Source organism: Rhincodon typus, chromosome 2 (assembly GCF_021869965.1).
Source record: "Rhincodon typus isolate 14 chromosome 2, sRhiTyp1.1, whole genome shotgun sequence".
Lineage (NCBI taxonomy): Eukaryota > Metazoa > Chordata > Chondrichthyes > Orectolobiformes > Rhincodontidae > Rhincodon > Rhincodon typus.
The window spans coordinates 100,229,166-100,242,077 of NC_063333.1; the positions used below are offsets into that span (position 1 = coordinate 100,229,166).

A 12,912-nucleotide genomic window follows, 5' to 3' on the forward strand; every position below is an offset into this window, starting at 1 on the left:
TTGCATGTGAGACAATCTAATTTACTGAATTTTCCTTTACCAAGGGTGTGATTATCGGATGTTACTATATTGGCAAAGTTGCTGTTTGATACTTAGATAATCTATTGTTATGCTACATTTTCCAGTAGAGTTGATGTTCTACCAATTCTTCTTTCTTTTGTATCTGTGTAACTGGGTGTAAGAATAAAGTGTGTTTTACTTAAAGCTGAGTAGTGTGACCAATTAAATTACACCTGGAACACAACACCTTACACTTGCCTTTAAATAGGATAAAAGTTAAGGTCTAGACTATCACCTTTGTATATTTGAAGGGGGTTTGGTCTGCTCCATAACAATATCAAGAGCCATGAGCGCAACGGTCTGTACTTCCATCGTGGCCTAAATCTTTGATGCAGAATGGAAGACGTTTGTGCTTCAGTAGAAACTGTGATATTGGCCAATAGATGCTGTAGCATGATAGGTTCCACATGCTTGCTGATGGAGGGGAATGCCCTACTTTATTTTGTTCAGATGGGGAATGAGTGTACAGCCAATTGACTAGTGGAAGATGTATCCAGAATGTTAGCGTGCTTGCCGTACAATGCTTATCACCATGTGAGTTCCCTAACCTCATCTGTGAACTCACCCTTGAGTGAAGAGAAAGGTTGGTTTGAGGGATGGTGTGTAGGATTGGAAGCAAGCCGCCCCAGATCTCCCCATCAGCAGCTTGCTTATCTTGCTACATAGTAGGCTGAGGGCGAACTGAGATTTAAGTGATGGATGAATACCGCATTACTTTGTGTTCTCAGCAATATTGTATCCTCGACCCATGCAACTAACCCCATGATGCAGAGAACCATCTCCTCTGTACGGTTTCAGTAGATGTAGACATTCTTGTCTGATTTTGTTCTGTCCTCCATTCTATTATCTACCAACTTCTCCTCCAAGGAAGAGGGCAGAATGTCAATGGATGTGTATTACTCTGTTTAGGTGATGAGCCAGTCATAGCTGCATAGTGAGGTGTATGTGGAGATATTGAGAGGTGAGTGTAAGGCCGGCAGCATTGATTGATGTGTGAGGCGTCATGAAGCATTTGGATGTTAGGCTGAATCCTCAGTTTCAAGGATTTCTGGGGTATGGTGATATGATCAGCATGAGATGCTGGCGTTCTTCATAGAGAGTCTCCTGACCTTTGGTTGCAAAGTTAAATAGCACATGGAGCAGTAGTAAGAGGAAGCCTCCATTACAACTTTATTAAATCTTTATTAAAATTACTTTTGTAACTTTGCGTTTTGTTCTTTCAGCCTGTTGCCATTATTGGCAATAATGGATTGAACTTACACTGTTTTAGATTAGCACTGATTAAATTTGCAGCCATACAATAACTTATTTTTCTGTCTTTCTAAAATGTTACTTATTTTTTGAATTGTAGGTGAATTTGAAAGAATGTGAGACCTTTGATTTGAGGCTCATTAAAGGCCCTTCAGATTATTTGTCTCTAGCCAATAGCACTGAAGCTTTAGAAAAGATTGAAGCATGTATGAAAGTGTGGATCAATCAAATTGAGCAGGTAATGTTAAAATGTTTTCTATCTGTTCTGGAGACCTTTCTTGCATAACCTCATGTTTACAGATGACAGGGTGTGACTCATTAAGGATTTTATCCAAAACTGGTCTCTGTGCTCTATGGTGGGGCATATTTCCACATGACTCAAAAATACCAGGCTAAATGGATGGATAACTGGGTAGGTCCAGTATAGAGAAGAATTGTTGTAGGTTTTAAACATTTTTAAAATATGTTAGTCTTATACTTTACAAACATTCACATGAACTCAAATTAAGTGTTTTGTATGCTCAGACATTTTTGGATCACATTATTTGTGGTTGATATTCTCCTACAGCTTGTTTTTGCCTAAGGAACTAATGTAAGAATACAGATGTTAAGAGATGATTATGAATAAGACCACATCTCACTGTTCAAAATAGCATTTCATGTCATTTTTGAGTTTTTTTCTCCTGATTTGATTCTTTAGTATGCTTTGTTTTGTATGAGAGGAAACAATTTGTTCTCAGGCTCACAAATGGTGGCCTGCAATGGTATGATTCTGAGTGTGTATATTATAATGGTACCTAAATGTGAATTCCAGTTTTCCTTCGAAAATAACTCCTCTTCTTTATGTGAGATCAAGTGCTCAACACGGGAACTTATAGGATTACGGTGCTCTTTAGAACAACCTGCTGGTGTATGCTGTGCTGACGGGATTTCCTTTTAAAACATTTAAATAGATACACCGACTGAGGTTGTCATAAAGCACTTTTCAAAGCATTTAGCATTTTCAACAAGAATTTAAAGAAAGACTTCTAAACAAGAATTCTGAACTCTCGAAAGAAAATGCATTTCTTCAAAATAAATTTTAATCTTGTCCAACCATTTCTCCTGAAGCCATTCACTCATTGCTGTGATACAGTTATGTAGTGCTGGTTGCCTTGAATGTACCCCACCTAAGTTGGTTTTTTTTATTTCCATGTATGATTAAAATTCTGCTGAAGTGTAACACAACAAAAGTAAGCAAATAATTTGGAATCCACTGCTAGAATGGATTCAGAAGTTACTTTAATTTTGTTAATGAGGCCATTTTATTGTGCCCACTGGAAACTTGGGCAGGACTACCTTGAAACATTATTGAGACTGAACGATGGAAGGCTTCAATAATGGAGGCACAGTGAACAGAGTATCCAACCATAGCAGTTTAAATACATGTAGTGCTTATGACGTTGTTACGTTCAGAGGGGCTTCTAAGGTACATTATGAAACAAAATTTGACACCAAGATCATGTGATCTTTGAACAAGTAGGCAAAAGCTTGGTCAAAGGGGTAGCTTTTAAAGTCCATCTTAAAGGAGGAAAGAGCTGTGAGGAGTTGCAGAAAGGGAATTCTGAAGCTTGGGAGGGAACTTTGAAGGCACAGCCACCATGATGAGACAGTCAAACTAGGAATGCTCATGAGGCTAGGATTAGATGAGTGCTGATATTTTGGAGGGTTGTGATGCTGGAGAATTATGCGGAGATAGGGAGGAACCTGGCCACTAAGTACTTGAAAACATGGATGAAAGTTTTAAAATTGCCATTACTTAACTGCGATCCCAATGCAGATCAGCAACACAGGGGTAAAGGGCAAGCAGCTCTTGGCATGGGTAAGGATAGGGCCAGGAAAGTTTTGAATGACCTCATGATTACGGAAGTTAGAATGCCAGCAGGAGCTTTTGGAGTATGTTGGAACTGTTGAGTCTGGAGGTAATAAAGGCACAGATGAAGTTTTCAGTAACACACAGGGGGAAGACAGGGGTGAAGTCAAGCAATGGTACAGGGCTGCAAACAGATGGTTTTACTAACAAAAGGTATGTTGGGGAAATATTTTGGGAAAATACATGATATCGAGATTGTGAACAGTCACTTTTAGCCTCCAGCGGTTGCCTTGGAAAGGGATGCAATCAAATCGCTAAGGAATGGAGATGATAGCTTCGATATTCCCAATGTTTATCCATAGGATAGTTCAGCTCATTCAGTACTAGGTGTCTGATGCACAGCCTGATTATGTATCAGCCGTGGTGGGGTTGAAAGAAGTAAAATTGAGGTAAAGCTGGGTGTCAGCAGTGAACATGGAAACCTAACCCTGCATTGGTGACAACATTCAAAAACAGGGAGTATGTCGATGAGAACTTGGAGTAGGTTTAATTCAGATTATTGTGGGACACCGGAAGTAATGGTATGGAAATGGTAAAAGAAGCCAATGTAAGTGATACTCTGGCTACAGACAGATAGAAAACAATGGAACCAAGTGGTTGGCATTAAGAGCACAGATTCACTACCCTCTGAGAGAAAAAAATCCTCCTATTTGTGAATTAAATGTGTGATCCCTTATTCTGAGATTATGCCCTCTGGCACTAGACTCTCCCACACAGGGAAACAACTTATCTTCTCCTAACCTATCAAGTTTCCCTAAGAATCATGTACTTTTCAATAAGGTCATGACTCATTCTTCTAAATTATGATGAGTACAGACCCAACCTACTGAACCTGTCCTCATAAGACAGTTGCTCCGTACCTAATATCAGCCGAGTGAATCTTCTCTGAACTACCTCCTCTGCCACTATGTCTTTCGTTAGACAAGGGGCCCAAAACTATTCACAGCATTCCAGTGTGGTCTAACTATTTCCTTGTATACTTCTGGCAAAACTTTCCTACTTTTATACTCAAGTCCCTTTGCATTAAAGGACAACATTCTATTTGCCTTCCCTATTAATCCCTGCTGAATTTAGATGCTAGATTTTTATGATTCACGGATAAGGATTCCTAAATTATTCTGTCCCGTAGATTTCTGCAGTCTTTCTCCATTTAAACAATTTTCAGTTCCTCTATTCTTCCTGCCAAAATTCATAGCCTCAATTTTCCCACGTTATATTCCATCTGCCAAGTTTTTCCCCACTCACTTAACCTGTCCATAGCCCTCTGCATACTCTTTGTATTTTCCTGATAACTTACCTTACCACTTATTTTTGTGTCATCTACAAGCATTCACTGCCCTCATAAAAGTCATTAATATATTTTATTGCACCCAGCCAGATGCCTTTAGCAAAATACTAGAGGAGGAAGGTCTGGTCAACTGTGTCAAAGGCTGTCAACAGGCCAAGCAGGATGAGGAAGGATAGTTTATCTTTTCACAGCTACATAGGGTTTCATTTGTAATTTGGATTAAAAAGCAGTTTCTTCAGCGTTTTTGTGAAATGTGGTACTGTATGAATATTGTCAATATAATACTGAACTGTAACTATTCCATTTTCGATCACTCTGCATTTCCAGGTTCTTGCTGAAAGTGAGCAATTGCGTAAGGAAGCTGATGATCTAGGTCCACGTGCAGAACTGGATCATTGGAAGAAAAGAATGTCAAGGTTCAATTATCTACTTGAACAATTAAAGGGTCAGGATGTGAAAGCAGTACTTGGAGTTCTCACAACAGCAAAGTCTAAACTTCTTAAGGTGCTTCCTCTGGTCTTTTCCATTGCTTGAACTTTTCAAAAGATTAGAGTGTAGGTGACAAAGGGGGTTGGAATTACATCTTTTCATCTTACAATCCAGTATAATAATGATGTTAAAGCTGAGTGCAAAGTTTTGTACATATCAGGGCAGGGTAGCCATTTCCTTTAGTATAAGTATTCTCAGGAATTTCCCTGATGTGTACAAGGTAAAAACTTTGAACAAAATGTGTATTTTTTCAGCACCCTCAAGCTCTGTGCTATCAAATAACTATAAATTTTGTATCAATAATACTGATGCTTCTTGCATGGTATTACTCAGCAATGTGGGGTTAGTGCTGTTTTAAAGCAATAATGTGACAAATAATAAATGCTGGGAGACACTTATATACAGTGAATGAATGCATTAAATAGTCTGCTTATTACATGGTATTTGGAGATTACTATATCCCTTTGTTGTGTTTGATTGACCTCAAGTAGTTACTTTAATGATCTCTGGTTAGGCTGTTCAACACATGTACAAAAGCGTGCTCCAGTAATATGCACCAGAAATTGTAGTTAGAGTCCTATATCTGGGGTAGATTTCTACTTGCAAAAATACACAATGTCTGACCAGAAACAGTTGGATCCATTTTGAGCTCTGCCTTAATATGGTTCAGGCAGGCCTTGGGCATCAGTGGATGGACGTGCTTGTGATGCACCTCTGTTTTAAAATCTCCCCCCTTTGTTTCTTTATGCATTGTCAGTCTGATATGTATTTATTAGTGGAACCTATTGGTATTTTCATAGGCTTCCGTACCCCTCATTATAATCTTTACCAACTTTAAACATGCATTTCCAATAGCACTTGTTTTTGTTTCATGGCTATTCTGTCCCTGATCATGATGTTCTCAGCTCTGATCTCCAGCAGTTTATCCTCATATCTGGTCTAACCTGACCATTTTCATTTACTAAATTTAATAGCATCCATTGCCTGTCAAAATCATCTAATTCAGTGTGTGTTGAAAGTTCCTGTGCTTTCTCGTGCAAAACCATACATTTTATTTCACTTTAGTTAGCAGTAAACCATAGTTACGTGTCATCGCTAGTTTGTTAGAGGTAACTTTCCTCTTTGTAAACATCATGCATTAAACATGTGTCTCCATATTACTTAAATTTTCTCTTCTGATCCATTTTACATCATGTCCTATGCCTCCACCTTAGCTTGACTAATGACAGTTTAAGTTAACTGAGTGCTTATTTGCAACATCCCTGAATTCTGTCATTCTCTTGAACGTGGGTAATTCCTTGAACTTCTGATTTTCACAGATGCTTTCTTTTTGATTTCTGTTTCCTCCACAATCTCCTTAGAACCCAGTCTCGTTTAAGGTTCTCTTTGCCAATGTTATCCTTTTTAAACTTTTTGAAATTCACATCTCCTGTTGGAGTATGTAATTGTTTCAGATCAGGTTCGTCAGCATTACATGCCTCGGTTTTCTGAAGCCTTTCAAAGTGCAGTGTCATCCTGACACACAATGAAGAATCCCTTTGTCTTCCTAACTTTTTTCCTTACTCTCTCTCTTTGGGTTCCATCTTCAGCTATCTGCTCACTTGTCTCCTGTCATCAACATAAATACCATCTTTCCTCGATGCTATCAGTTCTGAAGAAGGGTCACTGAACTCAAAATGTTAACTCTGTTTTATATCTACAAATGCTGCCTGACCTAATCAATGTCTCTTGCAATTTCTGTTTTTGTTTGGGATTTCCAGCATCTGCAGTTCTTTTTTTAAATTACATCAGTTGTTATATGGTGTACATCTTTAGGGAGTGATAAGCAGATATAGCCTCAGTGAAATTGACTCATGAGTGGTTGTTTTTTTGCATAAAGTAGGAAAAAATTTGCCTTCATACGAATTACTGTTAACTGCCTTCTTGGTTGGTCAAAATAATTCTGCATTGTCCATTGTAATTCTAGACCTGGCGAGAGCTGGACATTCGAATCACTGATGCAGGTAATGAGGCTAAAGATAACGTGAAGTACCTGTATACGCTAGAAAAATTTTGTGATCCATTATACAACAATGATCCAGTAAGTATTTACAATTTCCTACTTCTGGTAATAAATGAATAGAACTCAACAATGGTTACAGTAAAGAACAAGTCAACTTGGCTCACTGTGCCAAACCCACCAGCTGGACGAGCATGTCTACAACCTCATCCAGCTGTATGTTTCTGTGGCATGTTTAATAAGCAATCTGTGTGCAAATCCAGCAAAATCTTTTTAGTACGATTGAACCTGAGGGTGAGATGTTATTTATGCAAGGGAAGTTGCAGACTGGCTTAAATTGAATATAATGTTCAGGAACTCACAACATCCTGGCTTTTGCACAGATTTATGCAGTAATTATGCATTTAAAAGAAATATTTGCCTGTAATGTTGACTCACCATTACTTTTTGAGTGAGATTCATCTAATTATAAAGCAAAATGTGACAGAATTCAGATAACCATATAAAGATTTTTAACCAACTTGTCTATTCAACTTTAATGTAGGTTTCCATGGTGGAAGCAATCCCGGGGCTAATCAATGCAATTCGAATGGTTTATAGCATCTCCTGTTACTATAATACTTCGGAGAAGATCACTTCTTTGTTTGTAAAGGTACAATGCCAAAGTTACAACGCTTTTGTAGGATAATTGTTCAAGATTCCTTAAGTGAGAATACAAAAGGAAAATAAATAAAATTCCATACATTCAGATAGTCATTATTTATAGCATATAGTATTTTTTCCAGATTGCTTGATTTGTACCCTAATGAAGATGAACAAATGAGAGCAATACTTTTTGACTGAATTGATATTGGTACATTGATTTGTTGATTTCCAGGTGACCAATCAAATGATAACAGCATGTAAAGCACACATAACAAATAATGGGACAGCTACAATTTGGGATCAACCACAAGAAGTGGTGGTTAAAAAACTGAAGTCTGCCATTCATTTAAATCAGGTAACAATGATATCCTGAAATAATGAACTATTTTGAAGTTTCAATGAGATCACCTCTCATTCTTTGAAACTGTACAGAGAACAGGTTTGGTTTGCCCAGTCTCGTTTTATAGAACTGCCCTGCCATCCCAAGAACTAGTCTGGTGTACTTTATTACAACTCCCTCCATGGCAATAATATATTTCCCGAGATAAGGAGACCAAAACTGCGCAAGTACTCCAGGTGTGGTCTAACTGAGCTCCTATCCAATTGAAGTAAGTAAGGTTAGATCACATGGAACCCAGGAGGAGCTAACCAATTGGATACAAAATTGGCTTGAAGGTCGTAAACAGAGGTTGGTGGTAGAGGGTTGCTTTTCAGACTGGAGGCCTGTGACAAGCGGTGCGCCACAAGGAACGGTGCTGGGTACACAGCTTTTTGTAATTTATATAAATGATTTGGATGTGGATATTGGAGATATGGTTAGTAAGTTTGCAGATGGCACCAAAATAGGTAGTGTAGTGGATATTGAAGAAGATTATCTCAGACTACAATGGGACCTTGATCAGGTGGGCCAATGGAGTTTAATTTAGATAAATGTGAGGTGTTTCATTTTGGTAAGGCAAACCAGGGCAGGACTTATACAGTTAATGATAGGGCCCTGGGGAGTGTTGCCAAACAAAGAGACCTAGGGGTGCAGGTGCATAATTCCTTGAAAGTTGAGTTGCAGGTAGATAGGGTGGTGAAGAAGGCATTTGGCATGCTTGCCTTCATTGGTCAGAATTTTGAATATAGGAGATTGGGCGTCATGTTATGGCTGTACAGAACATTGGTAAGGCCACTTTTGGAATAATGTGTTCGATTCTGGTTGCCCTTCTATCGGAAGAATGTTATTAAACACAAGCGGGTTCAGAAAGGATTTACAAAAAAGCTGTTGCAAGGACTGGAGGGTTTGAGTTATAGGGAGAGGCAGAATGGGCTGGAGTTCTTTTCACTGGAGTGATGGAGACTGAGGGGTGACCTTATAGAGGTTTACTAAATCATGACGGGCATGGAAAGGGTGAATAGCCAAGGTCTTTTTCCTAAGATGGGGAGTCCAAAACTAGAGGGGCATAGGTTCAAGGTGAGAGAGGAAATATTTGAAAAGGACTTAAGGGGTTACATTTTCATGCAGAAGGTGGTGCATGTAGGAGGGAGCTGCCAGAGGAAGTGATGGAGGCTAGAACAATTACAACATTTGAAAGGCATCTGGATGGGTGTATGAATAGGAAAAGTTTAGAGGGATATCGGCCAAATGTTGGAAAATCGGATTAGGTCAGATTGGGATGTCTGGTTAGCGTGGACAAGTTGGACCAAAGGTTCTGTTTCTGTGCTGTGTGACTCTGACTCTGAGACTTCACTACTGCCGTGGGCTGACAAGTTTATTTACTGTGTAAGTCAATGAACAGAAAACAGATTTTAAGGGGCATTGCTTAGTTTATGTTAAGAAAACGGGTTCGGTTTCTCTGCAATTACTTGGCCTCTCACCTTTCTTCATTGCTGGATTCAAACTGAAGCCGGGATTGAAAAGTGCAAAGTCTTCAGCATTAAGATTGTAAGTGGACAGCTTAAATTCTAGACATTCATGTACTTGACAAGTAAAGCCATTTACTTAATTCTATTTTGCATGTTTCAAGTATTAAAGAAAATCTATATTCGAAAATTCACACCATTTGAAGGGATTGTATTTTGTACTTTTTAGGAATATCAACGCTGTTTCCATAAAACAAAGCAAAAACTTGAACAGAACCCCGCAGAAAGGCAGTTTGATTTCAGTGAGATGTATATCTTTGGCAAATTTGATACATTTCAAAGACGCCTGAACAAACTTATTACAATGTTTAACACAGTAACTGAATTCTCTGCTCTCGAGGATTCCAAAATTGAAGGATTGGAGGAGCTGGCTGCTAAATTTCAGGTAGTCTTGAAGCTTGTTGTAAATAAGGATATTCAAGAAATACTCATGATAATTAAATGTTATTTGTGTTCTCAATGTCTAGTGAATTAGTGCACAGTGTCTTGGATTCCTCCCGGTGAGTTCCAGTTTTGGTCCTATAGTGTGATGTGGAGGTGCTGGTGTTGGACTGGGGTGGACAAGGTCAAAAATCACACAACACCAGGTTATAGTCCAACAGGTTTATTCGAAAACACAAGCTTTTGCAGCTTCTGTCCTTCTTCAGGTGTTAGTGAGAGAGGTAGTATCAGACACAGGATTTATCACTAATGGATGAAAAGTTCACATCATTGACGAGGATGTACTAAATAAACCTGAGATGCTGTTAAATCTTTAATCAGTTAGAAGGTTTTAATTGATTAATATGTATATGTAAATCCCCGAATTCCTTACAAGTCACAATCCTGAGAGAACGAAAAGTTTTATCAGTGTGAAAAAGAAGTAAAGTCTACCTTGGAGGACGTTTACCTGAAGATCCGACGCCGAATGTCAGATCTTCGACATGGATGCTGTCGTCACACATGGGAACACCACCCACCACATGCACGACAACTATTCATGTGACTTGGCCATGGTACATTGGGAAAACCATGCAGACGCTATGACAACGAGTGAATGGACACTGCGCAACAATCGCCAGACAGGGATAATCCCTCCCAGTGGAGGAACACTTCAGCGGTCAAGGATATTCGGCCTCAGATCTTCAGGTAAATGTCCTCCAAAGTGGACTTCGAGATACACAACAACGTAGAGTTGCCAAGCAGAGGCACCCATGAGGACGGCCTCAATCTGGGATCTTGGGTTCATGTCGCACTACAGATGACCCCAGCCACACCATACACTCTCACACGCACCCACACACACACATACACACACACTCACTCACACTCACTCACACAAATGCACTCACTCCCACAACCCCAACACACACAGACACAGACACACACACACACACACACACACACACACACACGTCAATGTATGGGGTGAATTTGTGTTTGCAGTTACATTTTATCTTGTTCAAGAGGCGCACAGTTTACAGACAGTTAATATACCGTTTTATAAATTCCTACTTTAGAAATAAAACCAGTCTGACTCCAAGCCAAAATACAAACAACTTCTAAACGAGGTCTCACACCTAACATGCGTTGTCTGACTTAAAGTGTCACCTCTTCTTTACACTGATAAAACCTTTAGTTCTCTCAGGACCATGACTTGAAAGGAATTTGGGGATTTACATGTACATATTAATCAATTAATACCTACTAACTGATTAAAGATTTAACAGCATCTTAGATTTGTTTAGTGCATCCTCATCGGCGGTGTGAAAGTTTCATCTTTTACTCAGAAATTCTGTGCCTGATACTACCTCTCTCACTAACACTTGAAGAAGGACTGAGGCTGCAAAAGCTTGTGTTTTCAAATAAACCTGTTGGACTATAACCTGGTGTTGTGTGATTTCTGACCTCATATAGTGTGAGAAGAGGTGGGGTAGTGGGTGCTGACAGTTGTGTCTGTAAGTTAACAGTAAGTAGCTAGATACTGTGCACAATTGGAGGATTGTAATTATTTGCTTTGCGTTCCAAATGCAAGATGGTATCATTCAAGATCGCTAAAGTCATCAGTCCTGGAATCTCTAAGCCATGTTAATTAGCCAAGCATTGCTCAACTGTTATGGGAAAGAGAAAAAAATTCAAAGCAGCTTATTAAAAGAAAAAGGTGACAAGTATTTTGTCACCTTCAGATTTCCTTTTTCTATCACTTTTAATCTCAATTTATTCACAACATTTATGTTCTTATGGAGTCAGTATGGTCGTAATATGAATTTGCCGGTCTGCGTGCATCAATATCTGAATAAATGGGATTTTCTAATGAATGTAACCTAGGAATTAAGTGTAAAAGTTTTCTTGCAAGAAACTGGATAGATTTATGGATGTACAACTATCTGTCAAGATATTTATGTGTTAGCCTTGCCTTCCCAAAAGGAACTTGGTGAAAATATAATCAATTGAGGTTCGTCTTAAATTCACAATATTTTGCTTTACTGAGATTATGTGGAAAAATAGGGTACGCAGATATTTTCATTGGTTGCTTGAATGATCTGCTACCTCAAATGCCTTTAGCAATGTTGAGTACTTTATTCTATTTCAGAGTATTGTGATTAATTTGAAGAAAAAGCAGTACAACTTCTTAGATCAGAGGAAAACTGATTTTGACCAAGATTATGATGAGTTTTGCAAACAAACTGATGATGTACATGTAAGTGCTATAATTTACTTTGTTAATACTCAGCATGTTATTTAGGAGTCAATCAACATTTTGTATATATTTGGTTTCTGAAATTATAACCAAGTGGATAGCAATTTTTTTTAAAAACTGCCTATTCGTCGCAGAGCTGGCCATAAATTCCTCTAAAGTTTGTGACTACGATTTTCTGTTTTTCTTGCTCTTCTTTAAACTTCGTGTAGGTTTTTGCTTTTTGCCTCACAGTTCTGTTCATTTAATTTCATAACCTTGCAGTTATAGTTTGAACTAGTCCAGTTGTTTCTTGACCACTATGCCTCATAACTATGTCCTTGATAAGTTGCTGTCAAAGAATACAATTAATATATCAGGTGATTGTTATGGCAACAAATGATCTGAATAATTCACTATACTTTGGAACTCAAATACTTTCTTTCTTACTTTTCAGCATAGTTCAATTATTACGTGTGTAGATTACAAAAGAAAATGCCTGTATTCAAACTAGTCCTACTGGCGTTCTTATAATTATAATTGTGTTCCTAGTTCTTAGTGAGATTTCATCGTGCTTCTTGGACCAATGAGAACCTTTTGTTTTTATTGAAATGAAAAATTAACATGAAGAGCTGATTAGTCATGAATTTCTTTCATGAATTGCCATGATTGTTATAATACTACATTGTAAAATGCAAATATTTTTC

General features: G+C 38.3%; 1 protein-coding gene across 1 annotated transcript in view; it reads left to right on the top strand.

Annotated features, from left to right (window-relative positions):
* The window catches only part of dnah5 (dynein, axonemal, heavy chain 5), a 343,343-nt gene that overhangs the window by 114,609 nt on the left and 215,822 nt on the right, over positions 1-12,912 (top strand). Inside the window, exons 11-17 of the mRNA XM_048608626.1 lie at positions 1,412-1,549; positions 4,839-5,015; positions 6,967-7,080; positions 7,544-7,651; positions 7,877-7,999; positions 9,719-9,934; positions 12,122-12,229. Of these exons, the coding sequence (XP_048464583.1) occupies positions 1,412-1,549; positions 4,839-5,015; positions 6,967-7,080; positions 7,544-7,651; positions 7,877-7,999; positions 9,719-9,934; positions 12,122-12,229 (984 nt within the window). The remainder of the gene's footprint in view (positions 1-1,411; positions 1,550-4,838; positions 5,016-6,966; positions 7,081-7,543; positions 7,652-7,876; positions 8,000-9,718; positions 9,935-12,121; positions 12,230-12,912) is intronic.